Source organism: Dermacentor albipictus, chromosome 10 (assembly GCF_038994185.2).
Source record: "Dermacentor albipictus isolate Rhodes 1998 colony chromosome 10, USDA_Dalb.pri_finalv2, whole genome shotgun sequence".
Classification (NCBI taxonomy): domain Eukaryota; kingdom Metazoa; phylum Arthropoda; class Arachnida; order Ixodida; family Ixodidae; genus Dermacentor; species Dermacentor albipictus.
Window position 1 is genome coordinate 5,754,871 of NC_091830.1, and position 27,966 is coordinate 5,782,836.

Consider the following 27,966-nt stretch of genomic DNA (forward strand, 5'->3'; position numbering starts at 1 on the left):
GGGATTCGAATTGCTGGAACACCTGCCATACAGTCCAGACCTGGCTCAAGCGATTTTCATGTTTGGACCATTGAAGGAAGTGCTCAGTGGAAGAAGATTCGCAACAGATATAGAAGTCATTTATGCGGTGCAAGATTGGTTACGGGTGCAACCAAAAAACTTTTCTTGCGACAGAATCAAAAAACTTGTGAAACATTGGGCAAAGTGTGCTGTAGTGCAGGGAGGTTGTGTAGAAAAATAATGTATGGTTCAGTTTTCTGTGATTAGAATAAATGTACCTTTGCTCAAAAGTCCCTTTAGTTTACTTTCCCTCATACTTTATAATAGTAACAAGAGTCTGAAGAATTGCATGTATTTGAAAAAATATTAACAGCTGCGTCAGGTCCTCTTTCTCTTGCGATCCAGTGAGCACGGCTAAGGCATATCCAGAGCAGGCATCTGCACCAGAGCTGTCGCCAGGACCTTCGTCTGCCTAGCCACGACCACCTGCATTGCATATGCGGCAGTAGTTGGTTTCCCTTTCGTTCAGTCACCACTGATTAATATATAGCAGTTGGGGAATCCAAATGTTACAGCGGCAGCATGGTATAGTGAGGCAAGGCTGAAGACTGTAGTTCCTCTGTTGCTAGATGCATGTAATGACAAATTTGTTGAAGCTTGTTGGGCTAGTTGGTTCCGATTTAGCGTGAACGAATAACGGCACAAAGTGGCAAGGACGAGACGAGAGAGCGACACTCACGTGTGACAGCGCATGTCTGTGCCGACTTCTCAGCTCATCCTTATCAGTTTGCGCTGTTATTCGTTCACTATGAAAGGACAGCAACCCCCCCCCCCCCCAAAAAAAAAGAAAGATGTTCCATATCCACCGTCAAGGCCGCGAGTTGTGATGCTGATGCTGGCTAACACTACCAGGTATAGTTCTAGTAGCTAAAACATAAATACCCCAGAAAGTGGATGGTAAAACTGCACCGTGGTAGCTCGATTGGTAAGAGCATCGCATGTGTAATGCGAAGACGTGGGTTTGTGCCCCACCTACGCCCAGTGGTTTTTAATCCACTTTCATTTCCATTAATTTAGAAATTCTTTAATTCCATTAATAAGTAGATGTAATTTACCTTATGCTGTCCTTCACGTCTTTGTTCTTTAGCTTCTTATGACACGATTAATAGAAATCGGGCCCTTTGTTTCCTTTCTCATTCATTACATAGCTAGGCCTCGAATCCACTGTCAAGGTCGTGAGGTGTGGCGTTGGCTAACACTCCCAGCTTTAGTTCTAGTAGATGAAACATGTATACCCCAGAAAGTGGATGGCAAACTGTGCTGCAGTACCTCAATTGGCAAAAGCATCACGTGCGTAATACGAAGATACACCAAATACACCTGTGGCCCGTTGTTTTTTCATCCACTTTCATTTCCATTGATGTATCATTTCTTTCATTCCATTAATAAGTACCTGTAATTTCCCGTATGCTGTCAGTGGCGTCTTTGTTTGTTGGCTTCTTATGATACGACTAATAAAAATCGGGCGCTTGGTTTCCTTTCTTCTACCTCATGCGAAGACAGAAGAATTCAGATCCAGTGCAGAACAGTTGAAGTCGCAAAGAATTCGGCAAGAGGTTCTAAGGTAAAGACAGACTGGCCACATAGCAAAAAGAGCCGTGTTGGCAAGGAGGTAGTGGCTCTTGACTGCTAAGAAGTAAAACGGCAATGTTGAGGAACGTCGCGATGCAATATGGCTGGGACCATTCGCTGGCCAAAGACTGCCAGTAAAGCTTTAGTCCCACTCAGTGGCACCGATGGCGCAAGCTTTTACACCGACAAGTGTTAACATTGCGCCAGCTTTCCTGGTGTATGTGAGTCCCCTGAATAAATCTTTTCTTCATTTATCTTGCTGCCCCAGCTGGCAAGCAGGTCCCCACCTCTTAAAGTCTCTATATCTATGCTACTGCAGCTGTTGCTAAGTTGTGCCGCTGCTCTCCAATTCATGCACACCAGTTCCGCTTCCGGAGTTTTCGTTTTCGGTTGTCCCACTTTCTGGATTTCTGGTTCCTGAATTTTCGCTTGTTGCCCGCAAGGTGTATAACATCCTTGGCTGCACGCTCGCTTTTCTATGCAGCAGTGAAATCGCTTCCACTTAAAACGGAAAACTGGGACTACGTAATTCTTCTTGACGCCATACGCTGACAGGGTGAGCGAGCGAGGGAGGAAAACGTAGGAGGAGGGTAGGTAGCGGAGTCACGTAGTTGCGCTCGTGCTGTCTCCCCGGGAACACGCGCGCGAGCGTCCGCACGCGCGCGCGTGTTCAAGTTTGTCTACAGTGAATAGAAGCGTGCGTGTGCTGCGGTAGGCAAATTTGTGCATATTTTTGTTTTGTGTGATTGTTGCTGAAAAAAACCGAAACCACTTTTTTGTGGAGTATGTTACATGATTCAAATTCTGTGGAATAGGGTGAGCTACAAAAGCTTTGCAGTACAGACAGACGGGCGCCTGTTTGTACATTGTGAAAGTTCAATTTGCTTTATTTTCATTGCCAACGCGCTCCCGTATCAACGATGTCTGATATTATTGTTCTTAATCTTCAATAGAATTTATTCGCAGCTGCTGTAATAAATGACTCATAATGTTCGCGGACACAACGAAAATGGAGCTGCGTGCTGAATGTGCGTGTTGTTTCGCACACGCGCCTCTGTCGTGAAGGCCTTGAGCTTCATATTTAATATGACGGAAAATAATGACTCGAAATTATATGAAGGAACGACCGTACAGGAAAGAACGTCATTGATACGTCTGCGAGTCAGCAGTGGATATCAGTTCTTCGATCATGCGTATTCTAGAATAAGCATGTATGTCGTCAATGTTGCTTCCATTGTTATCTGGTATGATTTCGACGCAAGTGTGTCTGGGCACGCTGCCACTTCCCTAAAAGAGTATACCTGTCTTCTCTGAATTAGTTGCGAATGACGTTCTCTTCTGTACGGTGGTTTATGGTTTCCCGCCTTTTTCGCCTATGAACCAAGCAGCCCAGCAAAGTACTGATAAGCAAAATTACAATCATAAGAGCTGAGATTTGGACGAGTTTGCACAAAGAACAAGGGGACAGGAAAGTAAGACCAGAGAGAACGAGCGCTATGTTACACGAGAGCGCTCGTCCTATCTGGTCTTCCCTTCCTCTGCCCCTGGTTTTTTTTTTTTTGCGCTTCAAGTATGCAGCATTATATTTTTTCTACCATTCGAAAACATGTTCTGAAAAGTGCACGAACACAATAAACAACAGCATTTTTGTCGAGCAACTTAATGAATAAAGCAGGGGTGCGCTTGCAATCGAAGCGTTCTCTTTTAAGCATTATTATTATTATTATTATTGCAGCACCATTTTTATCGTTTAGCGCCAAACGAGAGAGCCACGTAGCATATGCAGGTTACAAGCATGTGCGCTAGCAAGCCTTTCTGTGATGTTCTTCGCTCTTGCTTGGCATAGAAATACAGCACAAAGTAATGGTTTGAAACCACCAAGTGAGCCCCAAACAATTCATGTGATGATGGCGTTACATTTAGGACCGGCGCGAGTGAGCGCCGCATAACGTAGGACCTGCTCAAATAGACAGTCAAGCTAGAGTTATAGTCGCGAATACCGTGAGCACGAAATGTTTTTTAGATGGAAACACTAGAGCTTTCTGTTCGCCTGCTTCAATGCAACAGCGTATTCCTGACACTACCGAAAAAATCGAATAGTTAGTTAAAAGGGGTTTAATGGCGCAAACGGAATTACTGACGCGGTGCTGCGCTTTTGTTTGCAGAAGCAGGAGGAAACGCGAAACCGCTAGATATAGCGGTTGTGCTAGAAGAAACGGCATGTATAGAACTGGAAAGTCCGACTTACTTTTGCTACGACGAGTGTGATACCCAAAATTCTGATTTAAGCACGGGATACAGTGAAAAATTCATAGTAGCGCTTTTGATACACTACAGCGAGTTTTCAGTTGATATATTTCAGCAAACCAATAATCAATTAAGGAATGTAGTTGAACCTTTTAGTTACTCAAGTAGAACTTGTTTAACACCAGTTCTAATTTCCCTAGATATGGAATGACGTTCCGAATTTGTGGAGTAAGCGGGCCCATTCGAGGTAATCAACTGACTGCCTGGGCTAAATGGCAAAGACACCGGCTCTAGCTTAATGAAGGACTACACACTTTACCTTGAGTACTCCGGGCACGCCGGAATCCGCCGTGACCATTGCGGTGTAGCGGTAAGCAAGGCCTGGAACCAGGTATGCCACCTGCAGCGTGGTGGAACACAGCACACGTGCTGTGAAACCAAAGGACTGTCGGAAAAAGTGCCTAGCTGCAGGCTTGTGAAACGGTTAATTAGGTTGTTTATCAAAGCCCCCCTCCGTATCTCCTCAAAAAGAAAGAAACGAAGGAAGCCACAGTTTCTCCCGAAATGTGAAGCATCGATAGCGATAGTAATGTATGAGACTATATATTACTCGAAGTAAGGCTGATAGTTTTATGCCGAGCTGTACGAATTGCAGCACAAATTCGCTTACAAACCTAAATATGCGTGGTGTCACGCGTGCTTATGATAGTAAGCGAATATAATAACAGTAAAAAAGACGCGTGGTTTTTGGTTAGTACAAAGAGCACTCGATCACGACCGCGGACATTCGCGCTCAAAACCCAACCGTGATGAGAGTTGTTTTTGAGGGGAAGGAGAAAAGGCTAGCGCTATTTTCTGCAACCCATGCGGGAGCACGGCTCAGCGCCACCGTGATGAGAAACACCGGCAGCGGGGTGCGGCCGGGCGTGCCTCTCCCAAAGCGAACGCTCCCTGTTGCCGCTCCAACAGTGCCGCGCCGCCGAAACTCGGCATATCACGGGACCTCCAAAACTGGGCGCACGGGAATCACGTGGCGGGAAGTTCAAGCCCCCGGCTGTGTCGGTACCTGCAGCAGATCACGTAGCTTCCAGCACAGGGTGTGCGGCCTGGTCGCGCATGCGCATTCTCACCCGGGACAGCTTGGCGGCTGCACGAACGCGCCTCGTGTTTCCGGACAATTGCTATCGTAATAAACGTCGTTTGAAATTTCGAGTTGTGCGAGCGTAGGGGCCCTGCAACAGGTCTTGTGTGTCAAGCTTCGAAACTTGTTGGCAAAGACGTCTACCTGCATGACGGGCTTGTGCAGTCGGTACTGGTCGTCTCCGTGCACGACCATGGTGAGCCGGCTGAGCGGTCGCGACGACTGCAGGCGCACGTGGAGGGCAAGTCGGGGTCCCAGGCCCTGCACCTGCGCCGACAGCTCGACGAGCGCGGGGCCCGTTTCTCCGGTGCCGTCGGCGGCTCGTGCGGGCGCCGCACCTCCCAGCACGGCGCGGTGGTAGTGGCGCGCTGCCGTCAGCCGCAGGCGCTGCAGGTCGCGCAGGAAGCCCCGGTGCATGGCTGCGAGGCAGGCGGCGCGCGCTCCCGTCGTGCACTTGTGCGGACATTCGCGCCGTCGTGATGTCGCGGTATCGACGGCGCATGCACGGTACGTCGAGCGTCGCGTTGCGTCCGAAGACACGCAGTGTGCGTTTGGCGGCAAAGAAGGGGCGAAGCTAAGTGGACGCACCGTCGTATAGTCCGCTTAGTCGGCTCTGCCGCAACTAGGCCAGCGTTTACGAACCTAGCCTTGTGCGAACACGCATTCGCGTTCCCGCTGTGCCAGCTGTGCTATTATATGGACTGTTCTTGTGTTTTCTTCCTTTGCGCGTTGTATTTTTGTTGCGCTGATTCTCCTCATCAGTGCATCAGCTGAGCGCGTATTTATTATTCAGAGACACCGTGGCGCGTACACCGGACAGTAAAGGACAAGCTAAATCTATCTTCGTTTGGCGCTGCCGACAACTCTTCCGTCAACCCCGTCTCGTGTTTCATCGAGCCGCGACTCCCGTAACGCCACTGTTCCTCACATCGCGCCCAGCGCTGTGACACTCTGCTGGGGCGCTGCTCCTGGTGCACAACAGCAGCTGTCTCTCCTGCTTATTGTTTCGCTCGTGTGGTAGCAGCAGTGAGTGTGCGGTCCCAGTATACTTTCGGTCACGTGCCTTATCAGTCTACTACACTGGAACAAAATGCGTGTCTTTAAGTTGTTTCAATGTACTAAAAGTCTCTTTTCACGTTTTCAAGTAAAATAAAGACGCATCATGCCTCTAACTAGCACTTATAATTTTTCGTATAACTTACGGAAAGCTTGACTCGTAAAATTGTTATGTGCAGGGAAAAAGTTGAAAGTCGGCGAGCTTCTGTTGTAACGCACTCCTGCTACTTGCGATTACCTTTTCTGCCCGCTAAATTTAGCAGGCTACGTCAGTGGGCAAAACTGGAAGCCGTCCAGTGCCAATGTTTATAAACATCGAAACGGTTGCATCACGCGCAACAAACTCGCGGACCAGCCCTGCTGCCAGCATTGTGGCTCAGTAAAGATTCTCGAAACTTGCCAAGTCCAGTCTTTGACTGTTTAGAATATAATGCGGGCCATATTTACCGGCAAAATGATAACTAGGCCCATGCAGACGCCGTAAAATTCACGTCACGGCTATCTGGTGCGGGAACTTCAAGGCCGCGTCGTTACCCGTCTTTCAATGTTGCCTCTTCCCTGGCTTATGAAGCCTCCTCTCACGAGTGACATTGTATTGCAAAGCAGTAGTTTACTGATACAGCTCAACTTACTTTAAAATATGCTTGAGAAAAATGTGTTGCTGGGTGAGTTAGTCTCAAAAAAATTTAATTCTGGGGTTTTACTTGCCGAAACCACGATCTGATTATGAGACACGCCGTAGTGGCGGGGACTCCGGAAACTTTGACCACCTGGTGATCTTTAACTTGCACCCAATTCACGGTACACGGGCGTTCTTGCATTTCTCTCCCAACGGAATGCGGTCGCCGAGGCCGAGCCTGCGTCATCGCGCTGAGCAGCGCAGCGCCATATCCGCTGTATGCCACCACGGCGGGTTAAGGTGTGCTGCAGTTGAATGCTAGGGAATACGTACTAGTGCTAACAGAGAAATATACGCTTAATAATGAAGGAGAAGAAAGGAACAGAGAGGACAAAATGTTCCTTTAGCAAAGCGCACCTTCACCATGTATAACATGTTGAAATGTTTAACATTTATGGCAGGTGCCTTGAAAGGCGGCTTTGCCACTTTATATGTCTTGATGCAAAAAAGCCCGCTTCTGGTTTTCCTTCGTGTTTCAAGCGATGACCACCATACAGCAGGTATGTACATGCTTAAGATAAACAAAGCGCGACCACAGACACGACACCATAAATGGACAAGAGTTCTTGTCCGGAGCATTAGCGTTAAAAGGGCAACCGAAAGCAGCTTGTTTGATTTTGCTGACTGCCTTGTAAAGGGCAGTCAGTGGGGGGTTGTGGGCTTCAGTCAAGCTGATTTTATCCTCAGCCTCCTCCATGAGACTGATGGGAAATGAATAATTTATTATTATTATTATTATTATTATTATTATTATTATTATTATTATTATTATTATTATTATTATTATTATTATTATTATTATTATTATTATTATTATTATGACACTACAATGAACACGAACATTGCGGGACAGATATGTATACTGCATGGTCCAGTGTGGCTGTCCACGGCGACGAGTGACCAGCGCGCTAACCTGGCTCGCGAGATGTCGGGACTGAGCATCCCAGTGAAGACTTAATGATGGAGCGGGAAGAACGCGACTCGTCTAGCGGCTCGCGCACGTGACCACGCACCGACAGAGTGCTCCCTCTCGCGCATCGTCTGGTCCACGAACAGCTTGGTCTTCTTGGGAAGGCTCCAGCGGGGAGCGCCCACCGCGCCACCTCCGGGCGCCTCGCGGGTCGAGGATGGCGACTGCAGCAGCTGGGCGTTGCGCCGCAGGATCAGCACCGTCAGGCTGCCTCCTGCGTTCGACGAGGACTTGTAGCGCTTGCGTCGCGCCCGCGAGTGATATCGCAGGAAGAGGGGACTGCCACGCACGGGCACAAAGTGGCCTGGTGGCAGCTTTGAGAGCTTGTTCGTACTTTTTCATGTAATCCTTCCTTCCCCTCGGTAGTCTCCAATAGTGAGCGGTTAGCACACTCTAGTAATGTGCGGCGTGGCCTTCAACACGCGTAGCCTCCTCCCGGCTCGGCACATTCGAGATGGAGCTACTGACGGAGCAACACAGCTATTAGCTTCCATCCATGATTGCGCGGAATCACGTTCAAAACACACACTGCTGCAATAAGATTTTTCCCTAACGTTTGCGTGCTGGGGTGCTAACTTGGCTTTTTCGCGTAATGTCGAAGGATTAGGTAGGACCAGGACGTTAGAGATGCGCCACTATGGTGACACTCAACTGCAGTGCCACTTCGAAAAGGGCAGTTGTGCACCCAACTATGTTTTTTGAGTAACCGGAGCCCGAATGCGCGCTCTAATGGCGGTGTAAAATAACATCGCTTCCTTTGCATGATCATCCTCCACTTCTCCTTTTTCTGTCGGCCTTCCCTTTCAGCGCGCAACCGAGAACAACACATCATAAAGTTTCATATAGAGATCTTCTTATGAAGATGTGCCGCCTCCTGCATATAACATTATGCATTCATTGCATGAAGTCTTCTACAAGTCACGGTCATGCTCTTTCCGCATTAAAAAAAAATATCTGTGACGTCTTCGAGGTTGTTCAAAAATAAGCGCATTCCCTCTAAACAAGTGCAGTAAAAGCCATTGCTGCACCGTTCCTGCACGTGCTGTTAAACCTTGTACGAGCCACACAGCGCTGTCTTTCCTGCCGGTGTGCTTGATTGCTTCAGCGACACAACCACCGACACAACTAACATTGTACAAAGTCAACTCATCATTGATTTTTTACATAAGCTTTTTCTCTCTTGTTAAGCTAGTACAGCTAGTCTACGCTAAGCTTACCTGAAGATTAGTATTACTGCACCAAGGAACACGCGAGAGCACTTCAGGCAGGCGGAGTATTGTTAATCAGTAATCTCACGAAGAATCGGCAAAATAGGAGGCACGTCATGTACAACGTGATGAAGCGAGACATCAACGCTTTGTATTAATTCAATAAACGTCTATACGAGGACATTCTGCTTGTGTTTAAAAAGCAGCGCTGCAAGGTTGAACCACTGAAACGAGAACAGCACATTCGTAGCGCATCTATCAGCTGTTTATTAAAACAAAACACTTTTAAAACAAACAAATCAACTTTGCAGCGCTGCTTTTTGAACACAAGTCTCATATTCCAACTAGCTCCAACGCAAACCTTAATCGACATTCTGCCTTCACTGACCGAGCCTCAAGGCCTAAAGCAAACCGTGCCCAAAATTTTCAATTTCCAATTGGCTTTTTATCAAAATTGGCACTTTAGATTGAATTGAAATGCCGTTATTATTGATTTTTAATTGGCTTTACTTCCGCAATTTCAGCGTAGATGTGCGGGCTGTCCCCTCAATTTTATGCAGTTCTTTTTTTTTTTCAGGGCCGAGAATTCGCAAAAGGGAGCGGCGTAGGCACTGCTGACCGGTGCCAACCATGGCCAGGGCGTTGTCCTCCCTCCCGAGGCGGCCGAAGTGGACGGCGGACACGGCGTCCCTCGTGTGGAGCACGTGCGTCGGCGCCCCGTCGGCCGCGCCGTGCAGCACCACGCGGCGGTCGGAGAGCGCCACGGCCGCGGCCTGGCACACGCCCGGCCGGCACACCGCTGCCACCGCCAGCGGCTGGGCCCCCAGCGGCACGCTCCACACGCACTGGCCCTGCGCGGCACGCGCTCCCGCGTCACCGCTGCACAAGTAACGCTTTGGCAGGGACAGGATACAGTGCACTTTTGAGTACTCTTGCTCGGTGGCTTCCCGGCCGATAGGCTAGCTTAGGTGACGGCGATGCTTACTTGCGCGTTCGCCAAATACCTCTTCTATTTTATAGCGCACTTAAAAAGCACGTCATGCACGATGAGATGCTGTGCTTGGCGCGAGCGTAAAGTGTAGGCTTGTGCTTGTATAATGGGTGTTTCCTGAATGAACGACACGTGGTTAGTCGGCGCTCGTATCGTTGTTAGCGTGGTTCCTCGTTGTAGTTGTCTAGTTTGCGCGGTGTTAGGAAAATTATAGTGTGACTCGCGTGTAGAAACTCGGTCGCGTCGCTACTCCGGTTGCTCTGGGAGGAGCTAGCACGTTCGGCTGGGACAGGCTTCTTCTGTTTCCAATCTCGCGAGGCCTACGCATCACTGCGAAGCGAGCTGTATCGCAGTAGTAACCAGTCGAATGTGCCATTAGAAGGATGTCGAAGCAGGCAACTTGCAAGTTATCCATTGTAAACAGCACTCAAATGGACGACATAGGGGGAACACGCGTCACCGCTCGTCCTGTACTTGTTCTCTCTGAGTCGTCCTCGTCAGTTCACGCTCTGCTCATTCATTTTTTTTCACGTCAGTTCACGCTCTGCTCACACATTCATTTATTTACTTCGAACGGCATTTACCGTTGGACTTGAAACGTTCCAATTTACACGCACGCGTGGAGGCTGCAATGCACTTGCTAATGCGGGAAGGTCGAAGTAGGGCTTCTCGGCACAAAGGCTCTTATTGCGGAGAAGCTAGCGTTAGCGGTGTATTGGAGGAACCCTGGTAGTAGTAGCCAACCGGAACTATCTCTGGTTAACCTCCCTGCCTTTCTATGCATCCTTTATCCCTAGTAGTAGCAACTGGTTGTTTATTTACATAAATAAATGAATGAAGGAAAGAGGAGGGAAGAAAATTACTGCTCGCTGCAGTAAGTGTCTAGCGCAGTCTGCTCCCGCCCGAACAGAAATCAGCAGCAAAGGGACCGTTAAATTTGCAAAAGGACAGGGAGAGAGTATAAAGAGAAGGATACTTTATTGGAAGGAAGACGATGAGGTTGACCTGAGCTAGTAGAGAAAACTATTTACATATGTACAGCAGAGCGTCTAGGTAAAGGGTATCCCTAGTTCTCTTGTCCAGTGACTCCCTCGAGAGAGGTTAAGTGACACTTAGCCCCGCACACCGGCGCTATTAGGTCACGTAGAGCAGCCGGGCGGCGAGGCCCGTGTGAAAGTCGAGCAGTGTTTTGTGAGCTGCCTCCCGCGTGCGAGAGAGGGACCGTCGGTTTATAATGGCGCCTGAGCGTTGTCAGCTGGCAGCCCGTGCGCGTTGTAGCAGCTCAGGAGTTCCTTACACGGTGCCTCAAAAGCACTGCACCAGAAGGAGGGAGGGAGGGAGGGAGGGAGGGAGGGAGGGAGGGAGGGAGGGAGGGAGGGAGGGAGGGAGGGAGGGAGGGAGGTAATTGATTGGCGCGCCACTAATGAGCGGCAATATGAAACTCGTCGTTAGTCATATATCCTACTAAAAAGTTTTAACCGTGGCTGACGTTGCCTAAAAAGAAGGCTGATTAGAAACAGTATCCATTTCGCTTTGATTACAGAGCGCGCCCAGATCTTATTTTGTCGTTGTGCTCGTGAAAGTGGATAGTTTTGTTGTCTATAAAATAATCAGTGGACACACACGCTCTTCGCCAATCACTCTGTCCGGGTTTTGAAACATGAGACCTACATACTGATACTTGAAACTAGTATGACGCAAGAAGAAGCAAATGATGATACCCGCCGCGGTTGCTTAGTGGCTTAGTGTTGGGCTGCTAAGCACGAGGTCGCGAGATCGAATCCCGGCCACGGCGGCTTCATTTCGATGGGGGCGAAATGCGAAAACACCCGTGTACTTAGATTTAGGTGCACGTTAAAGAACCTCAGGTGGTCCAAATTTTCGTAGTCCCCCACTACGGCGTGCCTCATGATCGGACCGAGATTTTGGCACGTAAAACCCCACAATTTAATTTCTTTTAAATGGTGATGATCGTATAACTTTATTTTGAGTCATATCTCTGTCTTTCCTATCAATATAAGCTCTCCCTTATTAGAGAACGCTTTCACTCTATTATCTACGGGAGCTACAATTATGGCGGTTCAACGGGCACGGGAATGATGGGTAGAGCGCAGTAGAGTATATTCAACAAAATATTGCGCTATAATTCCAACAACGCAGTGATTATGGACGCATGTGCGCGGTAACTCGTTGCCTTCGTGCGTTTAGAAAACTGCGGTTTCGTGGGAATTTGGCGAGACGAAGCGCAATAAACGTCGCCCGCAAAACAAGGGCGGCCGCACACCTTGACGGAGTAAGCGCGCAGGCGTCGGTCGGCGCACGCGGCCACCAGCTGTCCGGGCTCCAGGTGGCAGAGCCCCACGGCGGGCGCCCCGGGCTGGGCGAGCACGCGCGACGCCTTGTGGCCCCGCTTGACGAGGTGCAGCCGGTCGTCCCGGGTGGCCAGCGCCACGTGGAAGTCCACGTCGAAGGCGCCCTGCGCGTCCAAGCAGCACACGGCGCCCGGAACCTGCAGCGGGCAGAGCCACGAACGCGTGTGCGAGGGAGTATAACTGACGACGGTTTTCGAAATTCGAAAAGCTCTACCATTTGATTCTCGCAGGGAAACAGTTACATAACTATGTTAATTTAATGCAAAATTTGGGTCTCTAAATGTCGGTCCTGGTGCCGTCAATATCATCGTGACGTCCTGACACAGACCAATACTTGCTGACGTTTTGTAGTAGTAAGTATGCAGATGTACAGTTGCCCCAGAAAATAAACGGGACACTCGAGCGGAGGTCCAACTCCATCACCGTGCGTTCATCGCGTATACTCCAGAGCACGCGAAAAAAGAAGAAAAAGAGAGAAAGAGAGAGAGAGATCCACGGTGACCGTGCGATACGCTTTTGACTACTGCCTAATCGTAGGCTCACGCGAAGGAGCGGTCGACGCTACGGGAACTTGCGCTTGCAGCAACCATTTATGGGAGGCGAGCCTCTCATTCCAGAAACATTTGCTTCCGGCACACGCGGCGCGCGCCACTGACCGTAGTAGTAGCTGGTTGTTCATTTTAAATAACTAGATAAATAAAGTAAAAGGAAAGGAAGAAAACTTGCTACTGACCGGAGTCACTGTCTAGTGCAGTCTGCTGACACCCGAACCGCGCTCAGCAGTGGATGAGGGAGGGCGTAAAAGTGCAGTGACAGGGCATACAGGAGAACAGGTCTTCGAGCGGGTTTGTCACCCGGCCCGGAACACCGACACCGTTGGGTCGCGTCACTGCCCGTGATTTGTTTATCGCGGCGTATGCGATGATCGCCGTCGTCTCGCGGCCTCCGGGAGCGCCGTCGTGGCGCTGCCCAGCGATTTCTAAGCGCGATGGACTCCCACTGCTCCTACAGAAGTGCGGCCGATTAACATTCTTTATTCAAAAGTGCACAAGAATTACCTATTAGTTACCAGTTACCATAGATATAATAAACTAACGAATCCCTTCCGACATCAACATTCTTCAGATTACTTTGTCAGTTGTTCGAAAACACCTTATTAACTTTACACATTATTGATTGTGGCTTCGCCTTCCCAACGTTAGCTAATAAACCAAGTCACAAAGTGTTCCTTCATAATTTGAGGTTAACATCATCTAATACGAATTTGCAGTGTGCGCTGTTATTATTCCTTTAATGCTTATGCTGAATTTGCTTTCTTCGTGCCTTGTGAGAAACATGGTATCATTGTGGAACTCTGAATTGATTTCGCTGTCATTTGTCTGTCGTCTCTTGTTACTGCGTTTTGTATAGAGGGGGCAGGAACTTACTCAAGAGGACTGACCGTTTTTGTTCGTACCCCGCCATCAACATTTACTGATCTAAAGAAACATTATTATTATTATTATCATTATTATTGTTAGTAGTAGTAGTATACTAGTAGTAGTAGTAGCAGTAGCAGCAGCAGCATTATTTACCTTGCTATCTTGATATTTTTTCATAACTCTAGATATTTTCATAACTCTTTTCCGAGGGTTACATGGTTATGTTGTAGTTTTGCACCTTGTTAAACTGCCCTTCTCCTCCTTTTTTCTTTTATATTTATTTTGCGCTTTGTTGTATGTACGCTCTTCTTTTCTAAATTGTTCTTATTCACTGTTCTCTTTGTTACGTGTTAGGGTTACGCCAGCATTCATACGTCAAGGTTGTTCCTGGGCATTGTAAAGGAATGATTAAATGAATAATTATTCGTGTTCTTATTATCCGTCTTTCGGTTGTAAATTCACGTTGTCTTTTGTTGGTTGTAAACTGTTCCTTTTCAGAATTGTCGTTTGCTATTTGATGTTTCACGTCTTTTTCCTGCATTTGTATTTTTTCCCGTGCGCCAGCACTCAGACATTAGAGCTGTTCTTGGGCACGTTAAATAAACGATTGATTGATTGACTGATTGATTGATTGATTGATTGATTGATTGATTGATTGATTGATTGATTGATTGATTGATTGATTGATTGATTGATTGATTGATTGATTGCATAGAAGCCGGCGCTTGCCTGCACGGCGGCGAGCAGCGTGAATGCGTCCGGCTCGAGCACGAACAGGCGCCCGTCCTCGGTGGCGAGCAGCAGGCAGCTGGCGGCGTCCTCGTCCGCCAGGCTCTTCTTGAGCACGCCCAGGGCGGTCACCTGCCATGAAGTGCCTTCGCTGTGCACCTCGAACTGCGCGTGATTTTCCGTCGCGGAAACGCTTCGACACATAGAGCTTATTATTGTTTGTTGGTAAGCTCATTGGTGCGTGTACACTCTTAAGAAAAAAATTCACCCTCTGGGGCTTGTTCTGTACGACTACAGTAATCGTGTACCTTGCATGCACTTCCTTACTTTAACGCTGAGCTACCAGTTATTCCATATCACCATGGAGGAAGGAAAAATATAGGAGGGAGCACTACGTCACGCAGCCAGCTTTGGCAAGCGAACGCTCCGTGAAGCCACAGTGGTGGCCCCGCACGCGACCTCTTGCGTCGAGATCACGGAGCAAGAACCGAAATTTGCTGAGACGTTCGGTTTCCAGTAGCTATTCCAGTAGTTTTTAAAGTGAAAGCTTTACTGGCCGCGAACTTGCGATTTCGCCTTGGCTGGGCACATGACGTCATACCGCGTTCCTCGTCACATCGCGTTCCTCGTCGTTGCGCTCGCCTCCACCCGCTTCGCCAGCTGCGTCGCATGCCTGATAGCATGTCGGAGGATTGAAAAGGCGAGCTTGCGTGCGCTGCAGCCACAGCTGAGCCGGCAGTCGGCTCAGCTGTGCCGGTGGCAATTCTGATTAAGCAGGAGGAGGCCTGGAATCGACATCGGAACGAGATGAAGAGGAAACGAATCGCCCAGGAAACAGACGAACAGCGCGCCGAACAACTGGCTAAACGCCGCAACATGGCTAGACAACCAGAGTAACCTGGACTTGCAATCAAGATTAACCAAGACTAACCTTTCTATGCCTCAGCTTTCGCTGCGTATATCCTGGCATAGCCGAGCTAAGCCATTGCCAATTTTATTCGGTGTGCCCTCGTTTGGCTGCCCTGCCGTGGCTCTGCCTGCAGAGCGGGAACACCAAAACCACCGCGTACTTTGACGTGCGATCACATGTTGGGCCGACAGGTTTGGCTTCAATCGTGTTGCGGTATGCTCCCTCCTATCGTTTTGCTTTCCTCCATGCATGTCACGAACGGCATGCGCGTATCAGCGCGACATGGTGCTCCGGACGGTGGGGGTGGCAAAATCTTTACCCTCTCTAAGGATGCTATCGACCTTTGACCGAAGTCGTATGGACGAAAGGTAAAAGGCAAGATGCGTAAAGTAAGGTTAAATTAGGTGTCTGAGATTACTTTTCCGGATATAACACAACAGGCTCGCTCCTGACGGGCAAGTAGAGAGCGGAGAGCGTTAATTTACGAAAGTGTACGCAAAAAGGTGGCGATTATTGTTGGGGGACAAGACAAGTTCCAGAAGGGGTAAAAAATATACTTTTTAGTTGCGTAAAATGGCCCGAAATCAAGAAAGAGCATCACCTGCCTCAACTCACGCGCCTACGTATCTTTATCTTTATCAAGTATTTGGATTTTACAAAGGCTTGACTTCCGTGTGTTGAACACAATTAATTAATGGAAAATAAATTTTGGAGTTTTACGTGCCGAAACCACGATCTAATTATGAGGTGCGACGACGCTGTCCAGCGTCGTTCGGGGTCCCGCTAAAGGCCCGTTTATAGTCCGACGTTATCGGCGCGCGGGCGAGCGTCGTTCATGGTCAGTCACGCTACGTCGGTTGCGCTGCGCCAGCCGAGATGCCATCCCCTCTATACTTCAACGCGCGCGCCGCCGGCTGCTATCTTCGGAGCATGCGCAGAAGGTTCGCCAAGTCGCGCGCCGTCCGCAAAAGCCGTCTGCGGAGTTGTGTTGGCGCCTTTTTCTTCGCGCGCAATGCATTGTGGTGCGAGAGTTCCGCCGACTTCGACGCGCGAATGGCTCCGGAGCCAAATCGGCGCCGGGCCCGTCGGGGCGCGTTGGAAGCCGCCGGTTACGTTTGCTGCGCCGGTGCGCCCGACTATAGAGGTGTCGTTTTCGCCGACGTGACGTAGCGTGCGCGCGCGCGCGCGCGCGCGTGCGTTACGTCGGACTATAAACGGCCCTTAAGCGTTCCCAGCATGATGGAACGTTTCGTGTAAGCGAGCCATTGTGTGTGTCACGCATGCATGTGTGACGACAGCAGCAAGATAATAAAGCCGGTGACGGGGATGGCATGACGAGTGATTTATTGTATTCCGAGAAAGAAACGTTACCACCGGTCCTGTTGCGGCCTGGGCCGATACCGAAGGTAGTACAACGTCACACAGCGTCTTAAATCGCCAGCTGCCACGAGGCACCTACCTGTATAGGCCATATAAACACGATCGCGCACGAGTGGAATTCCATAAACCCGGTTACGACGGCGTGAGCAGCATATGGCCTCGTACGGCTTTTCTTTTCCAGTAACAGCTTTTGCAGTTTTCAAATGCGTAGATAGAAGCCAAGCTGCAGCCAGGTGGCTTTGTTGTGTTGCCTCCGATGCGCTCGGTGAAAAAGAAAGCGCGAGTTCTCGCCAAGAATTTCCTCCCATGCAGTCAAGGCCTACGTGAACAAGGTAAAAGCCAAAGCAGTCTCACTGTGTGTATACCTTGAACTTGCAAAATTGCGCAAAGTCGTTAATACCACTGAGCATGCCTATCTGTCGGTGCTTTTCTTTACAAGTAAGCTGGATTCCTGTCTGCGGAACTTTATCCATTGTCTACTAAGACTCAACTATAACGCACTCGTGTTGGACGTTCCGTTTGTTGCAACTCAGCAGTTGCAACCGATTTAGTGCAAAGTTATCACACAGCTGGTTCTGCTTCCTTAGCTAATGGTCAATATATATATATATATATATATATATAGTGCGTGTCGCACGCAGAACTCTTGTCTACTGTTAGTTCATCCATTGAGCAAAATGGTGTTCTAACTTTCGAGAGGTCTGTATAGGGTGTTCAGTTCATCATTTCATGGACATACTAGAATTTTATTTCTTCTCAATGATACTACGATCAATTTTACGTGTAACTTGGTGTCTTCTGCCTCGATTCATGTGTCGCCGCACTTACACGCAAGAGCTTTTTTTTTTTTAATAACATATGCCCTTTTCCGATCCAAGGGTACTTAGAGTATTTAGATATGTTGACCATATTCTAATAACATAAAGAATTGACCCCTCTAACGACGCCCAGCGATAGAGCGTAAAAAGCTTTAGCGTTGTTTGGGCATGACAAAATGTTTTCTTCTACAGCTTCCTAATAGAAACACCTAGCAAATTTTAGATATAAGCCTGACCTTTCCTGAGCGGCACACGTGCTATGTATAGTGCGCGATTACGCAAGAAGTAGCCGCTTCAGAATAACTTCTTGACACAGTTGGCACGTGCTCTGAGACCTAATCGCCGCTAAAAGGACGCAGACGAAAACACAAAAACAACAAGAAAAGCAATGACGGCGACCCATGTCGTCGTTATTGTTTTCCTACGGGTCTTGTATATTTAAGCGCGTTCTTTTAGCGGCAATTATGTCTCGGAGCTTATGTAGTTTCTCTCAAACAACACGCAACTTGCCAGGATGGCTATACAGTTACAGTCAGCCGGAAAATTTTGCGGGACGCGGGCTCCAAGACATATGTAAATTTATTCTGTCTAAGGCATGTCGCTTCTAGTTTATAGTCCGATTAATTTTCATGCCGGAAGAAGACTACTGCAGATTGAAACTTTCAATTCGACGCTATTGATTTGCCTATGCCTCGCGGCAATTCCGCTTTTTCACAAATCCCGTGTCCCGCAAACCTTCGTGACCGAATGTACTTTGCTCTTACGGTGTACGTGGTGGCAGATGCGCCAGGCTTATACAGAGCGGTGGAATCAGAATAAAAGAAACACGAGGCATGTTCGTGCTGACATCTGTGACTGCTCATCGCGGACTGCATGCTTGATATCTGCAAGTGTCCAAATGCACGTGGTTCTGCGTGACGCCACTGTCTAATTGGAGTGCGTAAGTATAACACGTGCACCCAAAGCTCAAGCTCCTCGCGTAACACGCAGGCCATACAAAACTTACTGAAGGAATATTTGGCGCATGCGCATTTCGAACCGGCTTAACCCGCTGAACTAATACGGCATCTACCAGTATGGCGGTTCTGCCCGGCGATTCAGTGAGCGTGGGAATCATGGATGCATAGATTGCCTAAATTTCGTCCCAACGACTTTGTCGCTTTCCAAAGTGATCATAAATATATATATATATATGGCGCCATAAATGATACCGAAGCATGTTGCATGCGTATACGGTAGAGTGCTATTGCCTTCATACGTTTAGAAAAAATATAATTGCTTGGAAATTTCAGCCAATAAATGTTTATAAGTATGCAAGAACGTCTGATGCCACAAGCACGAAGATGAGACAAATTCATGTAGAGATAGAGGGAGATAAAAGAGGTGAGAAAGGCAGGGAGGTTAACCGGTGGATAAAAGTCTAGTTTGCTACCCTGCACTGGGGAAAGGGTAAGTGGAGACGGAAAGATCCTTAAATAGAAGAAAAAAAGCGCACAAACATGAAAATAGGGGAAAAGGAAGAACCATCATTCCCACGGTAGCTCAGAATTATTGTAGCAACAGAATTTCTGCCAGTAATTTTAGCAGGAAACGCAATGGTACAGACGAATGATTAAGCAGGGGTCTTCGTTTCGAATGTCGTCTTATTTTCTACGCTTTGTAGCGGCGACGGTGATAAATGAGATTCGCAGTGCTATTTGGCCGGTGCAAGGTGCCTGTAGCTTCTATGTGCCTAGACACCGCGTTACCTTAAGGCGAGATGCACCTCAGAGATTAAAGCAGCTTTTTGCGCACAAGAAGACGAGGACGAAGAAGAGGCTGAGACACACGAGCGCAGACTCACAATATTGTTTTATTTTGAAGCAAGTGACCACACATATAGCGGAATCTGACACATCACGTGTGCGCCGTCCGCAGAAAATACTGCCGCCTGCAGAAACAATGTTGTAAGTCTGCGCTCGTATGTCTCAGCCTCTCGTCCTGGTCTTGTGCGCAAAAAGCTGCATTCGTGTCATACCAAAGGCCCAAACAGTCACCTTAGTGAGCCTCAAAGATCCAATTTCGTAAATAATAATGCTAACTGAGAGACACGTGTGCAGAATATAGAGCCTAATTTCCTATTTTCGAATATGTTCATAGTTTCTCAATATTTTATCTGGGTATTGTTCTGCTTCCCCAAGAAGTGGGAAAAGTAGGTTCTCTGGTGCAAGGTTGGGGCTTCACATTAGGCCTACGAAAGTGGTATAAAAGATTCAGTGTAAGTAACCGAGCTCATTTTCGTGTAAGCGGATGCGCGGTCTACACTGCTTCACATGTATAAAATCGGTTTCAGTGGTACAATAAACTTGGTTGAAAGTTTGCGCTTGGTGCGTCCTCTCTTACGTCCGTGTTGTTTTTTGTTGCGCAATATCATTTGAGTAATCTTAGAACTCACAACTTTGCGAGAACCGCGTTCGCATCAAAAGTGTTTTGATATCTTTAGTGATAGCGACCAACGCGCCTTTTGTGTTGGCGGCGAAATTCCGACCGCCAGCCACCGACCACGAAAACGGGCGAAATATCAGAACAACACTATTTGCTGTATAACTAAGGTTGCGCCTCATGAAGTCAAAGTGGGTCACAAGAACCCGACGAACTTGTTTCATGGGTACAATGTACCTGCTGTTTTCTCGTCTTTACGGAAATTGGCACGTATTTTGAAGCTGCCGAAGCTGTCATTGTGTGGGAAAAGCCGTGCTAAGCCTTACGTTGCTTACACGTGATCGGCGCTTCGTAACATTTGCGAAATTATTCCACTTCCATCCACCTGATGTGGCGACGCATCGGGCCTGCGCAGGGAAATAGGCCTGACCTGCGTATGCCGCTTGAGCGGGAATTCCCTGTTGGCCTCGATGAACGCCTTTGCCTCATCCGGCTCCAATAGCAGGAACCTGAAAGCATATACAGCCGTCTCTCCGTAAGCATGCGTTTGCCGCATGGCACTTAGGCGTACGGGTGCAGCGTGCGCACTTACCTCTGAGACCGTGCCGTCAATCTGCCCATCCCGCCTTGGGATCTGCACATTTAATAGATGACGGTGAAAAAATGCCCCTCCTTCTTCTCGACGGGAGTTTGCCTTTTAACAATTGCATATCCATTTAATGAAAAGTGAGACGCAAAAAATATAAAAAATAAGAATAAGAAATAAAGAAATGTCGACGGGTTGTGGCTTCTCATTTCCTTTATTTTTCTTTTGCGTTCGTTCTCTTGGGTCTCTGCCTGAGCTAGAGCCTAGAAAAAAAATCGAATTTCATTAAATCTTTACTGTGCAAGCTTTGAAAGATCGGATTTATTTATTTTTATTTTATATAAGAAGCTGTTGGTATACTCTGTGCGAAATCAAAGTCTGAACTGCGAGAATTCTTTCGACAGAGCGGTTCTTTCGTTCTTGATTGAGTTTCCATGATCCCTGGAGTCTTCGTGTTTCTATGCTTCTTCTATCTGCGATCGCAAGTGTACGCATCGCAAGTGTACCCATCGATCGCAAGTGCACCCATCCTAGAACTTATATTTTGTCAACTCCCAGGAACACTTGTTTTGTCGGTGAAATTTATAAATGATGTCACTACTTTTGTTTTGTAATGTTTGCTTCTGTTATTATCATCGTTTCGAGCACAATCTTTATGTCAGAGAAGAGGAGTGTCCGGCGCCACCTACAGGCAGCGAAATATCCTTAAATACAGTTAATAACTAATTATTCAGATCCAACGCACATCTTTGAATTTGCATGAACCGGTTAAAGAAATGCTATGAAGGTGCCCATTTAATTTCTGCTTGCTTGGCGTAAAGGAAACTGGGATGCGCATATGTGCTCTCGTGCACCCATGCTATGCGCAGTGTGACACATGCGGTGGCAACCTCAAAAAGCCAGTCGGTGTTGGCACAAGAGATGTGCAATGGTGGCCTAATGGTCAGAGCATCGGGCTGCTGTGCTGGAGGACAGAGAAACTATTGGGCACGTATTTTCTTTTTTTTTTAAGTGTGAGCTATTCTGCAAGACAGCAGCACCCAGCAGCCACAGTCAGGAAAATTCGGGAGAGTTTGCAAAGAAAGCTTTGCTGTAGGGAACCTGCGAGGCTGGCATGCTATGGTCGATGGAAAGCAAGTGGGCTGTACTAGCGAAGTCTCCCTACGTGGCTGACACATGCGTAAAGCGTTATGTGTCAGTGTCATCGCTCCGAATGGCTGAGCGAAGCGTTGGTCAGGTTTTAGCACGTAAGCGATGCGACGGCTGCTCTAGCGGCAGACTGGGCGAGCTTCGGTGCGTTCACTGCGGCTGCACAGAGGGAACGAGAAGGAACTCGTCGCCAACGACGCAGACACTCACCGCAGAGCCTCGAGGGCGTCCCTGAGGGCGTCCGGATCGGCCGGATCCTGCGCGACAGCGAGGAAGTCACTGAGTAACGAGGGTGCGCGGGTTCAGACCGAGCGCTTCCGAATTCGGCATGTCGAAGAAAACACGTTACTTGGCATTCCGAACAAACAGCACAGGAAGTCGATGTTCCACCTACTAGTCCATATTATCACGCACTTTTGCACGTTATACTTGAACAACGCAGCGCACTTTGGCTTGCAGCGGCATTGGGGTATAATGCGATTATTCGCCACTCTTCCGTATTTTATTCTGTTCTGTTCTTGTCATATACCCCCGTTGTGAGTAGATGGTCCTCTTTATATAACACAATGACAAAGCAGATTTAGAATCAGTGGTGAAAGTCTAAGTTGAATTGGTATCCAATTCTAGAATCGCCACAGCATATCCTGGTCTTGGGCAGCCTCATGGGAGAGCCTTATTGGACGAATTTCAACGCGCTTACCACCCATGTACTCGAAACGGACCTCCACCCGCGCTGCCTGCTATACACGGCCTCAACAGTAATTTTGGAGGAGACCAGACGGCGAACAAAAGGCACTGTTTTAGTGGTTTTTTTTTTTATTATTCGAAAGGATACTCTGAGACATCATTTAGCCTATTATCCCGAGATTTTGGAGGCTTTAGATTTATCGCTTATAACTGATGGCACTGCCGAACACTTTCGTTTGATGTCAAATCCATTCAGCGGCCTCCTACCCCCTGCCGTCCGAAGTCTCGTGCCCTGTACTAAATGCGAAACAAAATTGTATGAGCGTGAGAGAAAGGCCCGCTCCTACTGAAGTGCAGTAGCAAGCGTAAGCCATTTTAAAATATATGAGTAGACCTTGTGACAAATCCCGCGGTGCAAAATTTTCTTAAAAGAAGACCAATTGGAAACATGATAAGTGGACGAGGTACGCTTTGCAAGGCTTGATCAGAGAGCAGAAAAGGTCGTCGCGTTGAGCTATTATTTTGGTGATAATGAATGATGTCAATAAAATGTTCGGCAGAATCCATCTCACAATTATTGCCGACTGTAATGTGCGGTTAGCATTGAATCATATAGCGACACACACATTGCCACCGTCGAAACGAATTATGTATATATGAGGTGCGTACTGCAGCGGGATTCCTCTTTCATGCTTCCCTAAGAACACGTGGCGCCATCTAGCGGCGCCGCCACGAAGCCTGCACGTAGCCTCCGAAATGTATGACCAGCCGGTGCGTGCGAACGCTGAGAAGCTCGTCACGCAGCAACTGGGCTCTTCTGTCCTGCTTCTTTCCTAAAGCTTTCCGGACTAGCTGCGCCATCTAATGGTGCTGTCGAGAAATCCCCGTGTGGCCTCCGAGACGAGAGGCGCGGCGCACCTGTACCTGCGGACGCTAGGAATTGTTCCCTCGCTTGCCGCACACCCAGTGGCACATACTCAGCGACACAAAGTGGCGAGAGTTTCATGCCGAGAGGGCTGCACATGCCCAATGCATTCATGGCACAGTTCGCGAAAGCGTTTCCGTAAAAGACGTTCATAAAAAAGCGGCACATAGGCCCAGTGCGAAAGCGTCGGGTTGCTGTACTTGTTGAAACCTTATGATGTGGGTTCAATTCCACCCAGCATCGGATAAACTTCAAAGCTCTTTCAATGCGTTAGCAATTTTAGGGCTCTTTATACGCACTCTCCGGGATACAACTATGTTTGTAACTAACCATTTTCCCCCTGGTCGAATGGGTAGCGCATCGGGTTGATGTGACGAGGGAACAGGGTTGGAAACCAACAGTCCGACCAACTTGGGTGGCTGAGTATGTGGCGACGTGTACATATGCACCACTCTTCAACGAACTCCTTTCCCACCGATATGGGCCACTGTAGAGGCGGGATAGGGTATGTACCGCTGTTGAATGAAACTCTTTCACGCCGACTTGGAACACTAGGTATATTCAACTCGATTGGTGCTGATATTCAATGAACATCTTTGATTCCAACTTGATTCACTGGGCATGTGCTGGTACTCGAGTATGAGCGGCGAGTACATGGGGCTACAAATAACAGCGCGCAACCGGACAAGAATTGAGGCATGAAGGCAAGCGTTTCTCTTCCTTTTTTCTTGTCCAGTTGAGCGCTGTGATTTGTAGCACCAGGGAACACCGACTATCCCAGTCCAATGCCGTGGGGTCAAGGTACATGTTGGCCTAGTTGTGTACCTGGTGCTTGGACCAGGCCTCCTTTTCTTCCTCGTCCGCGGCCGTGTGGGGCAGGCTGAACTTGTAGAAGGGCCGCAGGTTGCGGTACACGTACAGGCAGGAGCCCGCTGCCACGGCAACGGACGGAGGCTGCCCTGGTGGGGCGGACTCTGCACGGTGTCAACGCCAGTCTCTAGTGAGATTGGGCCACTTGGTGTATGTGTAGGGGCGCAACGATGGGTGAGAGACGATGAGACACGATACATAGAGACACAAGTTCAATGACATTTCATATAAGGCTGCTCGTCCTTTTCATCGTCGGTGTTGTCTTCCATGGTTAAAGCAATGTACTAAACCGATCGAATCAAGATGCAAGTTGTCACCACCGTTGAGTACAGCGGTGACTCTGGCGTAGTAACAAATGAGCGAACTCAATGTGACCTTTGTAGTTTCGATATCTAAACCTGAGCTCATGGACCTCAATTACTGCTATAATTAACGGTTATGAGTATGATGTTCTGACGGAAGGAAAATCAACAAAATGACGAACCGGGCGATTTGGTTGGCGAGACGACTGGACAACACAGAAATGGGTTGTCTTTGTTCGTCAGTCGTCTGTGCCCCTGACCACGAATTCACGGAACGCGCCAGCACGACCCTTTAGCATAGCAGTGATGGGAGGGCAACTTGGCTCAATATGTGCCGTTTGTGACAGTCCAAGACGTCGACGCACCCGTGCGAAAGGCAGCCAGTCCGCATGGCAGCGCGGCTAGGGCCTGCTCGCCTTGCTGCTGCTGGCGTCCCCCGCGGAAAAGGCGCAGGCGTCCTCCGTTGCGCAGGTCGGCCACCAGAAGCCGCTGATCGCCGTCGGCCAGCACGTCGGCCGTGCACACGCCTCCCGGAAGGGCGTACAGCGACGCGTACGGGTCGTGGTGGGCGCGCAGCCAGGCGCCGCCGTTGCTTCCGCCGCCACTGCGAGCCCGCCAGGGTGAGCTAGTGTACAGACACTTATGGGGACAGCGCAAACAACAGGCGCACAATGGCTGACAACCGACAGTTTTGCGGAAGGTAGCACGAAATCGTGAACGAGGCACGATAAATTGTTAGTCATAAGTCAGTCCCACGTCGCTGCATGCAAGCTCTTCGTCGGTTGTTTCCGCGCTTTCCCCTAGTATGTGTCGCGCGGTCATTCAGTGGTTGTTTATTATATCATGAAATTCTGGACGCATAGGCTACTGAAGAGCACACTGTTCCTAACCGCAACAATAAACTCTAGCCGCTAAGAAATTTCAAAAAGAAACGAAGGCGGAAATGAAAAATAGCCGTTGAACAAAGCGTCGCATAACTCCGGCACAGCCTGCTGTACTACATGGAGGCTACGTATACCAGCGCGTGATTTGTCGGCAGCACGACAACGTCCAGTCACAACACGCGTTACCGTAACAGTCGCTATCTGTAGACTCACTATACGATAAGCAAATATCCTGTCCATATGCACCGTAACAATATATATATATATATATATATATATATATATATATATATATATATATATATATATATATATATATATATATATATATATATATATATATATATATATATATATATATATATATATATATATATATATATATATATATATATATATTGCACCAAGCTAAGAATAAACTACATCACTACAAATACTGCATCTAAGACATTCACAGCACATATATCCAAAGAACGCTGAAAACATTGGTAAAAGTTTGCATGACTGCGCCCTAAGACCGATCGATTGTGTTTTAACGAGTCTGCATAAGGTCACTCTATTCAGAAAGTCGCAATGGGCTGCGACAGCGTGTCCTTGTCCGTGCACGACCACAGGCCAACCGGGTAAGCGCGGTGAGTAATGTTTCAGAGCTAAAAAGCCTTATCAGAGATAAAAAACCTTATCTGTGTGTCAGTAGCATGGGAATAAGAAGGTGCAGAAGGCTTAATAAAATTTCGTTTAGCTGGTGTTACGTATACGTATGAATTCAACCAATGCAATCGGGTGCCCCCTGACCTGGTGGCGTTGTTTCTGGATTTACAGGGCCCATGTTCTACTGATTGATGTGGTTGTATTTATTTAGCTGCTTGTGTATAACGAAGCTTGCAGCTACTTTGTTAATTCTATTAGTTTCACTCACTCAACTGAATAATTTTATGCAACATACTCATATTTGCAGAACTGCGCTTCTCCACAATAAACGTTTTATTGTGAAAAAGCCAGCTTTCAAGGGTGCAAACTGGGCAGCCATGGACATTGGCAAATCTTTTTAGCGCAAGTCGCAGGTACCGTGATGTAAGTCCGGTATAATGCCTGGAACAGTTTTCACTGGTTATCATTAGGTAACCGGTGGCTCGAGAAATTAGCTACACTGAATTGTGCGCAGCGCTATCCAAACGTTACAGAGAGAGAGAACGATAAACTTTATTTCCTAATGACTTGATGAAATGAGCGCTACGAAGACGCGGACGAAAGAACACATGTACGACAGACAAGGCGCTACTTCCAACTAAATGTTTTTTGAAATGTTCTGTTTTTTGAAATGTTTTGAAATGTTCTTTCGTCCGCGTCTTCGTAGCGCTCATTTCATCAGGTATGCATAACCAACTCACCCACATCAAGCTTCTGCTACTTCCTAATGACTCTTTGTTCGAGTCGCCGCTAATGGAGTTCACCACTCACGTCAAGCACACAATGCGATCCAAACAAACGGAGTCAACATTACCATCAAGACCAGTACGTTAGAGAGCCCTGGTGCGTTACCGTATCCTAACAGCAGGGACATACGATAAGGTTTCCGCCCCGCAATATTCGGAGGGACACACTCGCCGAAGGCCAACGAAGTTTCCTTGACATTAACCGACAACAGTGCTTGCGAGGTACTTAGCCATTTTTACTCAATTCCTACCGCTTTATTTCTGTTTATATTATTTTTTTATTCTGAGATAAAATGGTGTTTCTATTTCCTTCTTTTGTTTGATTCCTCAGTTTTTGTACATGTTACATCTTTTCAATTCAACCTCGCTCTTTGGTTTCGTATAAAACAAAGACGTAGCGCTTTGTAATATCGTCGTCTTTACGTATTCTTATACATCTCCTCGAAGCTATCATGTCACGTAACATGTGTCAATTCTGCCACGCGCTGATTTTCTTTCTTATTTCTCTTTAAGTAACACTTTGTGAAGTGCGACCGTTATATACGGCATAAAGGTTGACGCACGGCGCCGCGAGGACCAATGGCAATACATTTCAAATATTCGAGGTAATATTGGAATGAGGTCATCGTGGTTAAACAGCGCGACAGATTACATACGAAGGCAGTCGGGCAAATCACGTCGAGCGCCCTTCGTCTGTCGCGCAGGTAAACTGCGACTAGTGGAATCCAATTCGGCCAATCTTCGGTTCCTCCGCAAGAAGGTCACATATCTTTTTTCCTTTTTTTTTCAGAAACCGTTTTTTTGGATAAGCAGAGCCTCTCTGTAATGCGCATGATGGGCACACGCTCGTAACGCAGCGCGAATTTTTCACTTGCGCATTCCCTTCGACGTTGTAATTCGCGTGTCACCTGCAGCGATCAAGAAATGCACCCTCGTCGACTTCTCACCTCGACGCTGACGCGCTGCTGCTCATGTCCATCCACTTCTGACGCCGCTTCCTCGAAAGCAGTGAGCGGCGGAGAGCCGCACGCAAACACATATGCGCGCGTCGTCGTGGCAACAGCCGTCGCGTTTGTTTCCCGGAAGATGGCGGCAGCTGCATCGATGCCTTAAGGAGGCCCCTCTGCAGCACTCGCAGCGCGGACCCGAGAA

At 48.0% G+C, this 27,966-nt stretch overlaps 1 protein-coding gene across 1 annotated transcript; it reads right to left on the reverse strand.

Moving 5' to 3' along the window:
- Positions 1-3: 3 nt before the first annotated feature.
- BBS1 (Bardet-Biedl syndrome 1) lies at positions 4-27,966 on the reverse strand. The gene is made up of 13 exons (XM_070527582.1): positions 27,762-27,966; positions 24,860-25,098; positions 24,148-24,296; positions 21,921-21,967; positions 20,568-20,609; positions 20,406-20,484; positions 14,447-14,578; positions 12,209-12,433; positions 9,553-9,784; positions 7,769-7,939; positions 5,165-5,439; positions 4,199-4,279; positions 4-486 (listed from the first exon to the last, which is right to left on the reverse strand). Exons 1-13 carry the CDS (start codon positions 27,914-27,916, stop codon positions 415-417), a joined length of 1,899 nt encoding a protein of 632 aa, XP_070383683.1. The 5' UTR covers positions 27,917-27,966; the 3' UTR covers positions 4-414.

Coding starts and splice junctions, on each gene's coding strand:
- BBS1 (XM_070527582.1), bottom strand. CDS start 27,916: ATGCAGCTGCCGCCATCTTCCGGGAAACAAACGCGACGGCTGTTGCCA. Junction 12,434..14,446: donor CGCTGCTCGCCGCCGTGCAG/GCAAGCGCCGGC, acceptor TGCCCGCTGCAG/GTTCCGGGCGCCGTGTGCTG. Junction 9,785..12,208: donor TGCGCGCTTACTCCGTCAAG/GTGTGCGGCCGC, acceptor CGTGCCGCGCAG/GGCCAGTGCGTGTGGAGCGT.